General features: G+C 40.0%; 1 protein-coding gene across 2 annotated transcripts; it reads right to left on the bottom strand.

The window, feature by feature from the left end:
* Positions 1-587: 587 nt before the first annotated feature.
* appl1 (adaptor protein, phosphotyrosine interaction, PH domain and leucine zipper containing 1) lies at positions 588-16,291 on the bottom strand. 2 transcript variants are annotated; one of them, XM_085274603.1, is made up of 23 exons: positions 16,091-16,291; positions 14,593-14,691; positions 14,432-14,491; positions 12,316-12,387; positions 12,082-12,169; positions 11,778-11,819; positions 10,667-10,725; positions 9,805-9,951; positions 8,642-8,724; positions 8,387-8,548; positions 7,984-8,172; positions 7,832-7,874; positions 7,703-7,759; positions 7,193-7,284; positions 6,751-6,930; positions 6,372-6,424; positions 5,840-6,014; positions 5,619-5,655; positions 5,378-5,518; positions 5,243-5,293; positions 5,072-5,161; positions 4,360-4,495; positions 588-4,186 (listed from the first exon to the last, which is right to left on the bottom strand). In XM_085274603.1, exons 1-23 carry the CDS (start codon positions 16,142-16,144, stop codon positions 4,179-4,181), a joined length of 2,118 nt encoding a protein of 705 aa, XP_085130729.1. In that variant the 5' UTR covers positions 16,145-16,291; the 3' UTR covers positions 588-4,178. The 2 variants fall into 2 exon arrangements, with proteins under 2 accessions (XP_085130729.1, XP_085130728.1); XM_085274602.1 differs by having other exon boundaries at positions 588-4,495.
* Between the last annotated feature and the right edge of the window lie 447 nt (positions 16,292-16,738).

The raw sequence follows: 16,738 nt of genomic DNA, 5'->3' as shown, positions 1-16,738 counted from the left end.
GCTACTTTTTTCCAAATTGGAAAAAAGTAGCTTTATTTATATATTAAGCTTTTTTACACTGCAGTATTACATAAAGTATCATTTTCTACAATAATATGTAAATCATGTGACAGAAAACTATCATCATTAAATATCATCACTAGTATAAAACTATTTTTTCATATGAAAATGCAAAACAATTTGCAGATCCACCTTACGTAGAGATAATGGTTTTGTTTTGTTAAAAAGGTATACCAATATAATGACTAAAATTTACTAAATGAGCTTCATGTTTTATTAACTAGGACTTGAATGAAGTTATTGAGCCCATAATTCTTCAGGAAACTGCCAATAAGCCAGCTCATAGACCTGTAGAACAGCTGCCCCCTGCTGGCCATTACACAAATAAAATACAGATTAAATACATTTGGTCTAGCGGTATAGCTCACCGCACCACCACTGTGTCATAGCCGGCACAAACATAAATAAAACTGACAAATCCTTTTAATCTTTGTCTAAATGTTCCTTTCACTCTATGTTTGTCTGAAGCTCGTGCTGCTGGTGAAGTTTTGCTTGAAGTGAAAAACAAGAGCAGACTGAGTCAGGCGGATGGAGTTAGTGCTTTATTATCACCGTAAAGCCTTTTTTAATCATGACATGGGAACATCAATCACTGAAACATATTTACAGCTCAACATCAGCGATCCTGTCGTGTTTACTTCGTCTGTAAAGTGCAGCTCTGTCAACACGAGCCTTTCACTTGGTTACAGCAAAAACAAGAAAGCAATATCTCACCCCCACGTGTCCCAAAAAACTAAAATAAAAATAAAATCATCTTCAGTAACTGTTGATTTCGGCTTTTTAGAAACATCTCCACTACTTTAACCTCCCACAAACGGAGAGGTGTGTCTGTGGCCTCTTTCATCCCTACATGAAGAACATGAAACTTAAACCCCCCCACAAATAATCATCGTGAATCACTCTGGAAATGAAATGCAAGTTAATGAATAAATGTGCGATGAACATAAAAGGCCCCAAACAACGACCCACGTATGCATGCCTGGTAAATATTAAGACATTAGAAGAAACGGACTCAGCAGGCAATGTGAAAGAAGATGGAGTCTGTTTTTTATGACACACAGGTGGTTATTGGTTTTTCAACACTGTATCAGAGGAGCTTAAAGTCTAGTGTTTTTCTTTTATGAACACAGAAAGCCATGTTCTCCTTTCAGTTTGAGGGAACTTGAGGGAAATTTGTGCTTTTCTCCCTTTTATTTATTTATTTATTTATTTATTTTAACAGACCTCCAACTTTGCAAATGTCAGACCAGCAATTCACACCCGGAACAGCCCCGAGAGAGGAGAGAAAAGCATCTTTGGCTCACTGACGTGGCCTTAAATCTTCACGGTTAATTGGTACGAGAGCTCATTAACAAGTGTTACTGTCATGCAAACTCTGCTTTCATTTACATGGGCTCCGACCCTTACAGCACGCTAACACACACATACAAACACTGCATACGAACAGCTTGAAATGCTGGAATACTGGACTGATTATGGCATGATTATGGCTTCACTAATAAATACCCAAGAAAAAAAAAAAAAATCTAAATTCAGAATTTTTCCAAGTCTTTTTTAAATAGAATTTTTTTTTCTGGTTTAAATCAAACTTTCATATTTATGTTCATACTGGTTGTGTTTTTGCTGTAAAATCTGTACAAAAGTACACTCCAATATTTAACACGAGCAAATACGAGGCTCCTGCATGTTAAGATTCAAATGGGCATCCTCCAAAGATGAAGTCTTTTTAGTGCACAAAACAAATTTATTCATGCTGTTGAGGACTGTGGATTTAGCACTTCCTCTATCTTAAGCAGATACCTTTAGTAACCAGTACGATGAGTTCATGTGGCCGTGTTAACGTCATCACGAGTCACCATGTAAACTTAGCTCCCAGCTGACTTCCTCACACTCAGCTGATTTTTTTTTTAAGTTAAAATAACTTCTTCATATTTAATGAAGCCATGAAAATTTTTACCTTCGTTCTACAGACCCTTACAGAATCTTACAGACTCTTTAAGTAAACTGAAATTTGTGGCTTCTTTAATTAGTCCAAGACCAAGACTTGAAAATAAAAATAAAGGTGGATTTTTCCTTTAATATTGGCACCTGAAAGTCGATGAAGTAGACCTTAGATCCATCTGGAGCTCAGCTTTGAACCAAAAGGAACAAAAGTTAAGTTGTATTCATGATAAGTAAAACGACAGGTGTAATTTAAGTGGTCTAAATTTTCTCAGCAGGTAACAATTACAACATAGGTCTCTAATGTCAGGGAGTCAAATCCAAAGGTGTCTGAATACAAAAACTAAAAAAGCAAAACAAATCAAACAAAACCCACCATCCTTCAAACTTTCAACCATCAAATATAAGCACAAAGTGAGTGCAGGTAGTTGAACGTATGCTGACTTTTTATCTTTAAAGGCAGTGGTCAAGTCAAACGTACACGTTTTTCTTCTATCCTGTAGTGCCATTTATCAAATAGATCATTTTGGTGTATAATCCGTCATTTCTTGACTATAATGTAACTAATGTGAACTCACTTTGTGGTGCTCAAAGCAGCAATCTTCACTGTCAGCGAGCAAAGACCAAATCATGCAAAGACAAGAAAGTCTGAAAACTTACAGGATGAATTTTTCCCTTTGAACCTTTCATTCAGCTGCTGCTTTCAGGTACTATCAGTAAAAGCTCAAGCACACTTAAGGCCAAATATTTTTCATTTTTGCATTTGGTCTATACCAGGGGTGTCAAACATATAATCTAAGGGGCTGAATCGGCCCACTGGATGGCTTACGAAATTTGAATTTTTAATCGGGAGGTTTTGAGTTCCGCATCTCTAAAGTTAATCTATTATAATTATTATCTATTATCTGCTATTCAAACTTTCTGTTTCCAAAGTGCAGCCAATCAGAAGAAAGCTGGCTTTTGTTAATGGTTTCTGAAAGAGTGAGGCAGGCCCTGTCAGTGGAGGATTAAACCACTGTAGGAGGAATATGCAAGGTAACTAAGTAAGATTAAAGTGATATTTGTGGGAAAAATACACCAAAAAACCCCAAAACAGACCAAAACTGACCATTATTCTCATTAAAGTGTAGCTTTGAATATATCTATAGGTGAGGCATGCCAGAAAAAGAAACCAATAGCTACAGTGAAACGCTTAATCCAGGTCCAGCATAAGAGAAATAAAGATGATTCTGAACCGTGAATCACAACTCAAGTCCAAGATTAAAAACATGGAGCTGCAGTGGACTGTAAGATGTCCCTTTAGTGGGTTGATTTAAACTTTACTTAACAGTTATATTAACATTACTGTCAATTGATTAGCATTAAGGGTCTAACTGTTGTTTACATATGTCTGTTTCCATAAAAAGAAAAATATACTTAACGTTATAAAGAATATACGTTTTCCACCCCTGGTCTAAACAGTGTCTGAACAATCGAGCCACATTTTTCTGCAGCTAAATAACATCTAACAATATTAATAATTGGAAAAACAGCTGGTTAGCAGTTACTAAAAATTAATTTTCTATTTATCAATTAATTGACTAATCAGTGAAGACCTACTGTGATGTGCTGAAATGAAGCCAGTGGAAGGAAGGAAGGAAGGAAGGAATCCTTAAATGACCTTTTCAAAATAAGACTCAGGCTCTCTTTCTATCTTCTGTTTGTGTTTCAGATCATCAGCTGACCTCTTTCTTTTTTTCTTTTTTTTTTTTTAAATCAACAACACTGATGGAGAAAGTGGATGAGGTGTCCTGTTGCCCTCTGGGACCTTCATCACGGGTAAAAAAACCATCACTTCCTCTCAAAGTGCACTCATGCAAGAGCCGGTACCGACAGACCCAAGTTCAATATTCTTCTCACATTTTGTTTTACGTCTTCCATATTTTTGTTAGCTCTTCTTATAAAATAAACATAAAAACAGAAACTTAGAGGTTAATCTATATTCATGTCTCTTCTTGAAAGTGGAGCCGGTATAAAAGCAGCATTTTTTTTTTCCTTTGTTTGTTTTTGTTTTTTTAAACACAGAATAAAACACGAGTCCTGGATGAGGCGTTTCCTCACCTACTTCCCTCCCTTTTACAGTGAGGGTGCGTTAGATATATCCTCCATTTTAGAGTGACAGGCCTCCATCACAAGCTTCAGAGTCCTGCACAGAGGAAGCACATGTTTTTCAGTTCCAGGCAGTCCGGGCGGGCGGATAGGTGGGCGAGTGGTGTTCCCCTCCTCTGATTCCTGAGCTGTGGTCTCGATTTTACCAGCTGGGACTCGCCTGGGAGGTAAAACATGCATCCTCTGAGTGTCGTTAAGCTTCAGACTCACCCTTCTTCTTCCCCTCCTCTCCAGCGTCACTGTCCTCTGACTGGCTGTTGCTAAGCACTAGGAACTGTCCGTCAGAGCCAGGCGGGTTGGCCGGGCGACTTGATGCAGCGATCAAGCGGCTCTGCTCCTCCAGATCCTGAAAGTCAGTCAAGAGAAGAAGAGTGAACTTTTTCTTGCGCGTGGTGTTGTTTTCAGCATTTGGTGGCAGATGGAGCTTTTAATGGGGCGAGTGTAAGACCTGGACTAAGAATGTGTGGAAAAAGACTTGAAAGACCTTCAAAAAAAGCACAGTGAACTATAAAGATGACATCTGACAACCGCCACAGTACCCTTAATGACAAATTTATGTGGTTTGACGACCAATACAAAAGAACAACTTGAAGGGTAACACCGAGGGGTAAAGAGTTAAAATTGGCTCCATGGATGCAAACTACAAAAGAAAAAAAATGGTGGCTGAGATTTTTGCACAGCAGTGTAAAACATAATGTTTTCATTCATTTAAGTCAGACAAAGCAAAAATGTCTTTAAGTGATGAACCCCAAAGTCCAACAAACTCACAGACTATTCAATTAAAGTGGTGATGATGGGGTCATAGGCCATGTTTACATTGTATTACAGACTAAAAACACCCCCTGGCTGCTCGGCATACTCTGCACATTCGTTATAACACGGGAATAGTGCAAGGTTTGTGTTGAAAGGTAAAAAAAATCACCTTCTCGATCTGTCTTTGCTTGCTCAGTTCCTCCTTCTGTTTCTCTTTGGCCTTATCCTCCTCCTTTTTCTTCTCCACCGCTTTACGGTCCTGCATCACAAGAGCAACAATAAGAAAACAAGCGTAAACATCCACAGCAACACATGAATGACCCCCGGTTACAGTCTTTACCATCTCCGAGTGCAAGGCGATCTGCTTGGCCAGACCGATGCTGTCACAGATCTGAAAAGCATGAAGAAGACAGACGATCAGACAGTAAGAAGGATGTGTTACACCGCCAGCCAAACAGATAAACGGACACACAACCTTCTCTCCATCGTTGTTGGATTCAAAGATGTAGCACATGGCTCGGCTGTCGCTCCGCCCGCTTGCCGACTGCAGAACAAAACCAAACAGCCTCTTGTTGTCCTGATGGGACAAACACTGCACCACAGTGGAGAGAGGGAACTGCAGCGAGACACAGCAGGATGCCAGTTAGCAAAGACAAAAGTGACACAACTCAAATCTTAGAAACAAGACAAAACTGGAGAAACTGCGGTCACCGTACCCTGAGTCGCGTCACTTGTGTCTGAGGATCAATTAGCCTGAAAAATAAAAGACCTATTTTAATATAAGAGGATAATTGCAATTTTTTTCAAGCTGGCATTTTATTTTATCTTTTCTTGAATGTGGTTCCCGTGGCTCATGCTTGCTTTGCAAAAAGAAGTTAGTCACACAACAAACATCGGCTTCATCCAACACGCTCATAATGATCACTGCAGTTCCTACTTGAGGCAGTCGCAGGTGACCAGCAGGTGGGACTCGGTCATCCTGAAGATGTTGTGGATGGCTCTGGCAGCCAGGATCTGCCTCATGGTCTCAGAGATGACATCCACTGACTCGGCAGTCTTCACCTCCATGGAGCCCAGGAAGCGAACGATAAAGAGCTGGTGGAGGATCGAGTCTACGCAGCACAAAAACCAGAAAAAACAAAACATACTTCATGTATGGCTGTGGTTCCACTTGAGTTGTGTAAAAGCTGATTCTTTGGTGGTTTAAATGTACTTTTTTAATAATTAAATCACTTTAAATTATTTTAAACTGGTTGTAATTATGGATAATAATGGAAATAATAAAACCCATTATAATCTAAATAAATACGCAGTTTAAACCTTTTTTCTACATGAGTTATTATCCAGAATCCCAGTTATAACATTAACATGACCTCTGCATAGTCATAAATGTCATTTAGAAGATAAAGACGTACGTAAATAAATAAATAAACATTGATAAAATAGTCGAGACAGACAGACACGAGTACCTTCACTGTCTTCTGCTGTACTCTCTCCTGACTCCCCAAATGGATTACTTCTCCTGCAGAGAAGCACATAAACACACAAAACAGTCATATTTTCATAGCTTCAGATATATCTGTCTTCACATTATTAGTTTAGTTAGCTTGCTTTTTGTTCTGTCATTGCATGCTTCACAGACCATGTAAACAGTAGATATAGGCAGAGCTGCTTGAACTCTAATGTTCACAAGCACTGTCTGCAGCACATGCGGCACAGAACCTTCAAATCTGAGCAGATGGTGCTGCGCAGTCAGGCGGTATCGCCTCGTTATGATGCCGGCTAGTTTGTGAAACACATGCTGGAAATTTAAACAGTGATTCATCGTTTTCCCTGACAGACACGTACCTGCTGGACTGCGGTGCTGTTTTGCTTTGTCCTGAGTTCTCCTCACTGACGGGGGAAATTATGTCAAACTGGATGGGTGTTTCTGGGGCAACCAGTGCATCCAGTGAGAGCACAGAAAGAGCGGGCGATGGCTCGGAGCCCACAGAGCTGATGCTGCTCGCTCGACCCGTTCGCCCCTTACTGGATGGGAGACAAAGAGAGAGAGAGCGAGAGAGGGAGAGAAAGAGGATGATGACAGGGCTCCATAATGAAATCTGGACCACCTGCGGCCCTACTTCAATAAATAATGGAAGCCGACAGCAGGTTGTGAGGGTGTTGGTAATCATTACTCTCACCTAAACCTAATTTTGAAAAAATCGGAACCCCCAAACAGAGAGGACAGGTAGAAATACCCAGTCTAAAACTCAAACTAGTTTGACAACGCACCCACACACACTCCTACCTGGTTGGTCTCATGCTCTCGTGTCTCTGCTGAAAGGACGGTGATGGTGTCACGGCTTCAAGAGCGGATTGGTTCACTCTGGCTGCAAGCTCCTGCCAACAAGAAGTAACTAGGAATTACTGAGATCATCTGGTTTCTAATAGAGAGGTTTTTGCTTCTGTACGTGCCAAGCTGCTGTGATTTATTACTGAAGCCTGCTTGAAGTCTAGAAATTGTGCACTGGCGTACTGTCGCACAATTACAAAAACCTTGTGGGAAGACAGATATTAGATCAGATCTTCATTACCAGTACCTTGTGCCAAATAGTCAAATCAAAGTAGTTTCCTCAGAAAATCTATAATTTCCCATGCAAAGAGTTTAAGGTCTTCTGCACCATCTCACAATATTGATGCTGATATTTTACAACACATACTTCCCTGGCTAGACTACAACTAAAATAGCTGCCAAAGGTATACAACAGTGAACGGTAAGCAACATGAAGGTCGATAGAAGAAGGAAGCAGACACAAACCTCTGCATTTTCACTCAGGTAGATCCTCCTTGAGATGTTGTTGATGGTGGAGATCCACTAGTGGAGAGAGACAACATCAGAAAACAGCAGCAAACTCAAAGGAGGCTTCATAAAGTTAGAGTATTTTACCTCCTCGCATTCCTTCCTGCTCTCCGCCTGCAGCGTCACCACTCTGACATAATAAAGAGAAGAAAATGATTTTTATTTTGACCTAAGAATTACAAAAAAAGGGGCGGGGCGGAGCACATATGAGAAGAGAACTATAAAAAAGGACCTCTCACTTTTTCCCATCAAAGGAAGTGACCTGAAAGCAGAATCGGCGGTCATCACAGTCAACTGCCATGACGGAGGAGTTGTCAAGGTCTGTGACCAGCCCGCCCGCCACCTCTCCCCGGCCCTGTTGCATCAGGTTTCCACCCTGTGTAAAGAAGTACTGTCGCTCCCAGGATGATGACACTAGCCCAGTCTTACTGTGAGACAGCAAAGACACAAAAAAGGATTTCACAGTGTTTACAGTCAGGGATCAAACCACCAACCTTCCAATTAGCAGATGACCCCCTCTACCTCCTGAGCTACAGTCACCCCAATAAGAGATGCACAATGTAAAAACTGTTCTGGGTCTGTGGGTGAAACAGGATTAAAGCTCACTAAGAAATAAAACACTGAAGTCGTCCTGTGGCTTACTTCCGGATGTACAGGTAGCCCTGCTTCCTGGTCAGGTTGCGACTCACAGGTGAGTGGGCGGGGTCGGGGTCACATGGTGCATAAAGGGCGTCACAAGCCCTCTCCATCTCCTGGATGGTCTGTTGCATCTGCCCCACCTCCTCCTCCATTTCCCGGCGTACACTATACATACATTCACATGTTCATTGTCACTCATTGCTAAAATCTTACTGTCTCCACAATTAATTAACAGTTTGGGGATGAAGGAGTTCTTACTTCTGGACACTGGTTCCTATAGTTCCCAGGAACTCTTCCCACTGCTGGGTGAGATTTTCTGACCCCAGCTTAAAGAAACTGATCTGAGGAGAACAAAAACAGGTTGGTCACTTCAGAGCTGACTTCAAATAAATGTGATTTCACACTGTTTTGGTATTAAATCTCCTTTGCAGAAACTCTGTCTCCCCCTTCTGGCAGTAAAGGCAAACCATGTTTGTTCTTGCCCTCATTCACTGGCTGTGGATGACATCAGTTTTCAGAATTCCTAACTGAGTGAAGTTACCTGGAAGTGTGTGTGTGGTCGTCACAATAAGAGCTCACTCCTTAGTGCTTCCTTTGTTACCTCCTTTAGCAAAGGATACACTGAACCATTCTTCGTGAAAGTTAAGGAAACAAAATGAGTACCTATACCACACGTAAAATGCACTTTCTTTTAGTCCATATTTGGGGCATTTTAGTTTAAGACCCACATCAACAACATCCACCATCAGATTAAAAAGTCTGACTCTAAGAGCACCACAATCTTTTCCTTTTCTTTAAATTTTCCTTCATATCCTTCTCTGAGCTCACAGCGTTTTCCATCGAGTTTCTTTCTTGTTATAAACTATTCTTGGATGCTTCCCACGTGTCTTAGACTACTTGACCTTTGTTGCTACAGGTCCTCCCCTATTCAAGCCTGATTACAATGTGTCACCACTAATGCGCATGTGTGTGTGAATATCACCTGACATGAAACTGTGTGCCTGCACTGATAGTGCAAAAACTTCAATGAAATCAAACTTCATTTCTTCACATAAAAGTTCAGCAGTCAGGCTTAAAATGTCTGTCAGAATTGTTTTGCAGGATTACCAAAGAATTTCAAAGCTGTTTCCAAAATTCCCAGAATCAAGCAGGGGGATTAACATTTTGCCAAGTTAAAGATTTGATGTGTATTTCACACTGTTCTGGCTTTTCGTGGGGGAAAAGAATTTCGGACCTGAGTCAGATATGGAATCCAGTTAACGTTTGGTTAAGACCTAATGTTGGATTTTTGAGGTGCACTAGTCCCATCTCTCTCTCATCACCCCCAACCGGTTGCAGCAGATGGCTGCCCCTTCCTGAGCCTGATTTTCCTGAAGTTTATATATGTGAACTGAATTACTCTGCAGTAAAGGCGTGCACACCTGTGCCTGCATGTATCCCAGCAGTGGCTCCAGCAGAGCTGTCTTCTTCTTGTACTGCAGAGTGTTCAGTGAGCAGAAGTAGTGCATCATTGTCTGGTGTTGTTTCTTGCGGGAGGTGTAGACATCCTCCACCACCTCCGCCCGTAACTGCAACACACGAGACTCTTATTTCAGTAAAAAGCCAGATAACATTATCCACTCGCATAATATCATTTGGTCTTGATAATCATCTAGGAAGCTGCTGCTTTGAGGAATGTGAAACTTGATGAGAGACTTTTTAAAACAACCCAACCCCATCTATCATTGCAGCTGCATTTCCACACAGTCATCACTTCCTGTAACTTTAATTAAAAAAATACTACTGAGGAGTTTTTGCTGTTATTTTTTTAAATATAGCAGATTCTGTAAAATTATTTTTATAGAAACCAAAATAGAGACCAAAAATGACAGATTTGCTGGTATGACCAAAAATTACTAATTTAATGAATAAACTTCAGTGATTTGGAAGTTTGAGGGAAAACAGAGGAAGCATTTAGGTCTTTCAGTTCCAAGTTCATACTAATATGTCTTTTTGACAAAGCACAATGAGTGTGCTGAACATGCAAAATATGAAAATTATCCACAGACTCCTGCAGCTGTATTTAAATCATAAAAGCAGCTTCTTCTTATCAGCTCAGCCAACCAATCTAAACAAAGCTGCTAAGCTTCTATCCATCTAACTGTGGATGTTTTTACAGTTAAATAGAAAACTTTCCAGACTATGATTTACCATTTACGGACATGTAAAATAAAACCATTACCACGAAAGTCAATGTATAGTTTGAGGTATGAAGTCATGAATGGTAAACCTAAAAGCTGTTACCTTGTCGTTCTCCCTCCTTTTGGATAAGCGACTGTATCTGTTAATCGCCACGTCATGATCTGCACACAGAGACACAGAAAAGATTTTTAATAGTAAAATATATCTTGCCCTCTTAATAGTTAGAAAACTTGAAACTGCCTGAAATGCACACTAAAAATACCTAAACAAACTAAATTTCACAATTGCAAGTAATTTAGCTTCTATTTCTACCATTTCAATAATTTTTCTTTTATATATGGGCCTAAAATTTAAGATCTAAAGTTAAGTATTTACTAGATCACAAAAGATTTAAATGAAAGCTGAGATGAAAGCACTGTGATATACAGAGTTCAACTTTTTTCCCCTCCAGAGGGCCATGCTGCCAAGATCAAATGGAAACATGGTTAAAGGTTAAATGAAAGTACTAAATGTTAAATGAACATTTATATAAGTCTTGTTAACTGTATGATATGAACTGCTGCATTGCCTGAATTAAACAGCAGTAAAGTCTCACTACAGTGACTGCCCAAGAATTATACTGCCTCTTACGCTAATTTTCAAACACCGCGGGTCAGAAACAGATGGCTTTATATTGCACATGTGTGATTTATCTAGACATAAAGTATATGTAGTATAAAAGTACTGAACCACACCTCTAAATGTTTGAATTCAGGAATTTTCTGTCCAATTTCCACAGATGTATAAAATCAAACTGTCTTTATAAACATTCGTGAAAGAATGGGTCATTCTAAAGAGCTCACTGCATTTGAGCATAGCAGTTTAATAGGAGCCATCTTGGCAACAAGTCAATTTATGAAATTTCTTCCGTCCTAGATATGCTATTATCAGCTGTAAGTGGTATTATTACAAACAGGAAGTGTTTAAACCACAGCAAATTCGTCACAATGTGGCAGACCACATAAAGTTACAGAGCGAGGTCGGCATGTGCTAAAAGGTAGAGCACGTAAAAGTCCCCATCACTCTGCAGAGATCCCAAACGTCTTTGTTATTAATATCAGCACAAAAACTGCCAGAGGCTTCATGGGAAGGGCTTTCATGACTGGAGGTGCAATGCAAGCGTAATGTGTAGGCAATAAAGTGCACTGACTGTAGTTTATGAGGTACAGCTTACCATCACTGGCTATTTGGAAGACTTCTTTAAGAGTAAGGATCTCTGGAGAGACAAAAAAAACTCACATTAGAGAGCAAAGTGCATCTGTTTATGTAGCAAGAGCTGCTGCTTCAGATTAATTCTACTACCATAAATATTAAATATTAATATTGAAAGTAAACAACTAACATAGCAATGCAGAAAATAATTTACATTATGTGTCACTGTTGATGGCAAACTAGTAAACTGAAAATTGTCATTATACATTATTAACGTCTCTAAAACAGTTTCAAAACTGGGTGAAAGAGCTTAAAGTGTTTTCTACCCTTCAGGTCTCGCTCTTTAAACTGAGTGATGGGGAACATCATGGCATCAGCAAGTTGTGTGGACAAGACAGCATGACAGGAGCTGAGCTAGAAAGAGGAAGAGAAGGAGGAAGTTAAAATCCTAACCATGAATCAGATGAACAAACACAAATATAACACTAGTTTTTCTTATTCTTTTTATTTTGCACCAAATTTGCCTGTTTGGGACATCAAAACATGCAAACCTAACTCACTTCATCGATGACTTTTGCAAACTGTTGCAGAGTAGAACTCATCACCTCATCATCACCCCCGAGAGGAAAACGCTGCAAACAACAGCAACAATAAGGAAACATTACACAGCTGAGATTAACACATAGATTTCTGGATGTTATTAAAACCGCTAATATTTTCTATTATGGTAAAGAAAAAATCTGAATAATGCTGATCCAAAGCTGTTTCTAGAAGACAGGAATGGCCAGACTAAATTTCACAGAGGTGTGGTAAAGGCAGATGTGTGTGAAGTAACAGATAAGAGGCTCGTTGTTACAGTATTACGGTTAGGGTGATAAGTATAATGGATGGTATTACAAGGCTGACATTTAGTATTTTATTGCCCTTTTTTAAGGGTCTATTGGTATAACGAAGATAGGCTGTTATAACAGCAAGGCCTGTGGCTTGTGTGATAAGACTGGGAAGCCACACCAAGCAGTGCCAAAACCTGCAGTTCTCCCAATTGACCACTTAAAGCTGGCTCCAAAAATGTTTTTCAGAACAGTGACTTCCAAAAAGCAGAGCATTCTTAGGGAAATGGGGGTAGCTTAAAAGAAATCTCACAAGTGAAACTATGGCAGAATTAAGAAAACTTTTAGAAAACTCAACTCAAGAGACGAGATTCTGAGACCGCCCAAGTGGAAGCCTTTCGCCACTTGCCTACAACCTAGAAATTCTGTCCATAAAAATTATGAAAAGAATCAGTGACAAAGGGTAGCCCTGGCAGAGTCCAACGCCCACCAGGAATGAGTCTGACTTATTGCTGGCTATGCGGACCAAGCTCTTGCAACGGTTGTATAAGGATCGAATGGCCTGTAGCAGTGGGCCAGACAGCTTCTGGAGTATTTTGAATTGCATGAATCCTCCTTAATTTCCAAAAATCAGTCAAATAGTGAGGCACCGCTGGGAACTAAAAACAGTCCAAATTCTTTCAACTCCCAAACGATTCTCCAGAGAAGTGACTCCAATTAGGGCTGTGCAATATGACCAAAATCTCATATCCCGAAATAAGAATTCTATCGTCCCGATAACGATATAAATCACAAAAATGTAACATTTTCTGTAAATTCTGTGAATCTCGGGCAGCTCGTCTTGCGGGAAGTGTTTCCAGCTGCGCATCATGTAGCTGGAGTCGAGTGTTTTAACCGATGCATGAAACGATACATTTTTAGACATAAGTTGTAAAGGCCGCCGTTTTCTTTGTGAGTATTTATTACACGGCGTGCTGCGGGGAAAAGCCTGTTCTGACGTTTGAGTCTAAGGTTTATTTTTTAGCACCTGGTGGCTCTTTTTTACTTCTCATCCGTAAATAATCTGCTCTTTCACGTGATTCAGTTTATTTTGAAAAGTCTCAACAGGATCTTGAGCTTTATTGTGAAAGGTTTATGTGGAACATAAACAAGCGGACACGCGATGCTGTTACCGTCGTTGTTGCTAACGACAACGCATAAAAACAGGCGCTTGTCCGTCCGTAGTGTGGTTATATTAAATATAAGAGAAAGAGAGAACTTTAAGAAATTAATATAGCCACTACAGTGACCATCAAAACGATGAAAAAATATTGCCTTAAACAGTTTATTTTGTGACACCACGAAATGAAACGATAGACGTTTTTTTATCGTCATCCGATATATATCGTTATATCGAACAGCCCTAACTCCAATCATTGTCTAATGCTGATTTTTATCCTTACTACCAGTTGTCTTCTATGCTTTGTATGGTGAGTTTGGGTTTTAAAAAGGCGCTCACAAATAAAATGTATTATTATAAAACAGGATTGATGAAGTTTAGCCAAGTTAGAAGTTAATAGTGAGGTATCTCAGCCAAGTCAAACTTCCCCCAAGGGAATGTGTGAAACAATCCATGCACAACACAAAGTTAGTCATTTATATATTGCCGGCTGGCTATGAAAAAATCCTGATCCTAAGCTTAATGTCCACAGAGAGATCTCAGTTGGTTCAAGGGTGATTCATTTGTGAAGCTTTCAGATATTTAGTGTCCAGCACTTCTTTGTAATAATAATAAAAATAATAAAATAATCTAGTGTTTGAGTGTGTACACTTGTGCTGTGGTTGGGACAAATATGGCATTTCCTACCTGTTTGTCATATTCTTTCAGCAGTCTGGAGGTCAGGTGTGTTGCAGCACTCAGCTCATTCTGGAAGACAAATCCGGAGCACTAAGAGCTGGACACACACTATCCAAACAGCAGCACATTATTGATTTTGTGTTTTTGTGAGTGAGTGTATGTGTGTGTACCTGTGCATCATAAATCCTCTGCATGGCCTGATACAGTTGTGTGCAGTAGTTGGAGATGGCTGCAGTGTCCTCCTCAAAAACTCCCAGCAGAGACCGTGTCTGCAAACAAAAACCATCAAAAACAAACAAACAAACATCATGCAGCTGATTTAACTACATGATCCGTTTGTGAAACCATACTCAGCTTACTTGCCCCCAGAAAATTTCCTATGCGAGTGCCAAAAACTTCACCCGCATACATTTCTGCAAATCAAACACCTGCACGCACTACTGCTGCTCTCAAGGTGTGTCTTAACATCCTGCTGGTCCCTGTCTTTTTCAAGGCATTACTCACTGTGAGAAATAAATCACACTCTCAGGCTGTTTTCCTGAAAGCTGAATGGTTGCAACCTGTTGTGTGATTATCCTGAATGTATTTCACCTTGCTGTAAATCAGATTTTACTGCTGCGGTAACCTGGTTTCTCTCCAGCTCCCACTGTTAAATTACAAATATAACAGAGCTGACGCCTAATGTACACCGAGAGAGTTAATAAGAGACTGGAGTGGATGAAGCATAAATCATTAGTTATATAGACTAAAAGATTTTGCAAAGACTCCAGAGTCATACCAGCTTGAAAAGTTCCCACCCGACCCTGATAGAGTCAGCTGATTTTTTTCTACTCTATAACTTTAACATATCTAATAAGGTCATGCAAAACTTTATCTTCGTATTATGAATATGTCTGAGTTTCAGTCCATCAGAGTACAGGCATTTGTCAAAATTAGTTTCCCTTATTTTAATGCTCTTATAATTTCTTAGAAACATGAGATAGCCACATTACATTTTCAGGGTTGAAAAAACAGTTATGCAAATTCTTTTCGCTCTTGCAAATGATTTTTGTGCTTGAGAGCAGCAAGAATGTCCCTGTGCTTTGAGAGCTGATACCCAGATTATTCTGACAGTTAACGTAAGTAAATCCTGGGTATGTGCAGCTTCAAACCAAGTAAGTTTATACACTTTGACCACACCTCAATCCGTGATGTCACAGCAGGTGTTATTCCTAAAATTTTCAGGAAACAACATCACTGCTCGAGTTGTTTTTCTGTCCATCTGCAGCAGTGCGGTTGAAGCTTTGGGCACGGTGTGACACCAACAGAAATACAACACTGGTGTTTGACCAGATAACCATTACTGGGGAAGAGGGAGGAATGATTAGCTTAGTGGCTACGGAAGTTGCAGGTTAACCGTTAATTTATGTGCAAACCAGCACTAACTCTGACATTTTAGGATCTGGCAGCTTGGCGAAAGCTTCCATCACCTGATCCATAAAGCAGTCAGTTTATGATCCCACTGCATAGCTGAAGTATCCCGCTTGAGAAGCTGTGGTTAGCTGTGCCGTTAGCGATTAGCACCATTCCGATGGATGTTGGCAAACAGTCTACAAAGACAGTTAGCCTAGCTATAGACGTGGCTAGAATTAGCTTTTAGCTGAAGCCCTCGGGGAGTAGAGCTGTTACCTGCGGGCTGTCCTCCAGCGTCTCCTCTATCGGTAGCTTCTCTATCCCGGGCATAGCTGCTGCAGGCGTGTTGATAATCTCTGAGAAACGCAAGACAAACACACAACAAATCGGTCCGACAACTCCCACTCAGGATTTCTGGGCTACACGGATTCACAACACCCCAAAACAGCTCCTCCCGGTTCCACATGCCACGCCCTCTACGGGGTTTTGGATTGGATAGAAGAAAATGAAGCCAATGTGATTGGCTTATTTTTTAAAGGAATATTCGCCATTTTGGCTCTAACCATCAGTTCAGTGATACAGGGATAGCGCGTACACGTTAGAGCCGTAATGGCAACTACTTCGGCGAGTTTCCTGTTGAAATATTTTTTAATCTTATTCAGAAATTTACTGACGCCACATTTTGTACAATATTTTAAAAACGCGTTTTTTACGAATAGTATTTTTGTAACAGATATTTAAATTTTGAAATGTTCAACTTTCCAAAATTATTACCACAAACCATATAAAATGACCATGTTTACAAATATAATTGTTTGTTGAGAAATGATGATGATGATAATGATGATGAGCAGAATAATAAATCTTCTTTTAGCTGCTTTTTTTTAGCGGTTGCTACTGTGGATCATCTGCCTCCATCTGATC

The sequence above is a fragment of the Mchenga conophoros genome, linkage group LG5, assembly GCF_057382185.1.
Source record: "Mchenga conophoros isolate Kocher_MC1m ecotype Shallow Benthic linkage group LG5, M_conophoros_male_GT1.1, whole genome shotgun sequence".
Taxonomy (NCBI): Eukaryota; Metazoa; Chordata; class Actinopteri; order Cichliformes; family Cichlidae; genus Mchenga; species Mchenga conophoros.
This window is presented reverse-complemented; position numbering and strand designations above follow the sequence as displayed.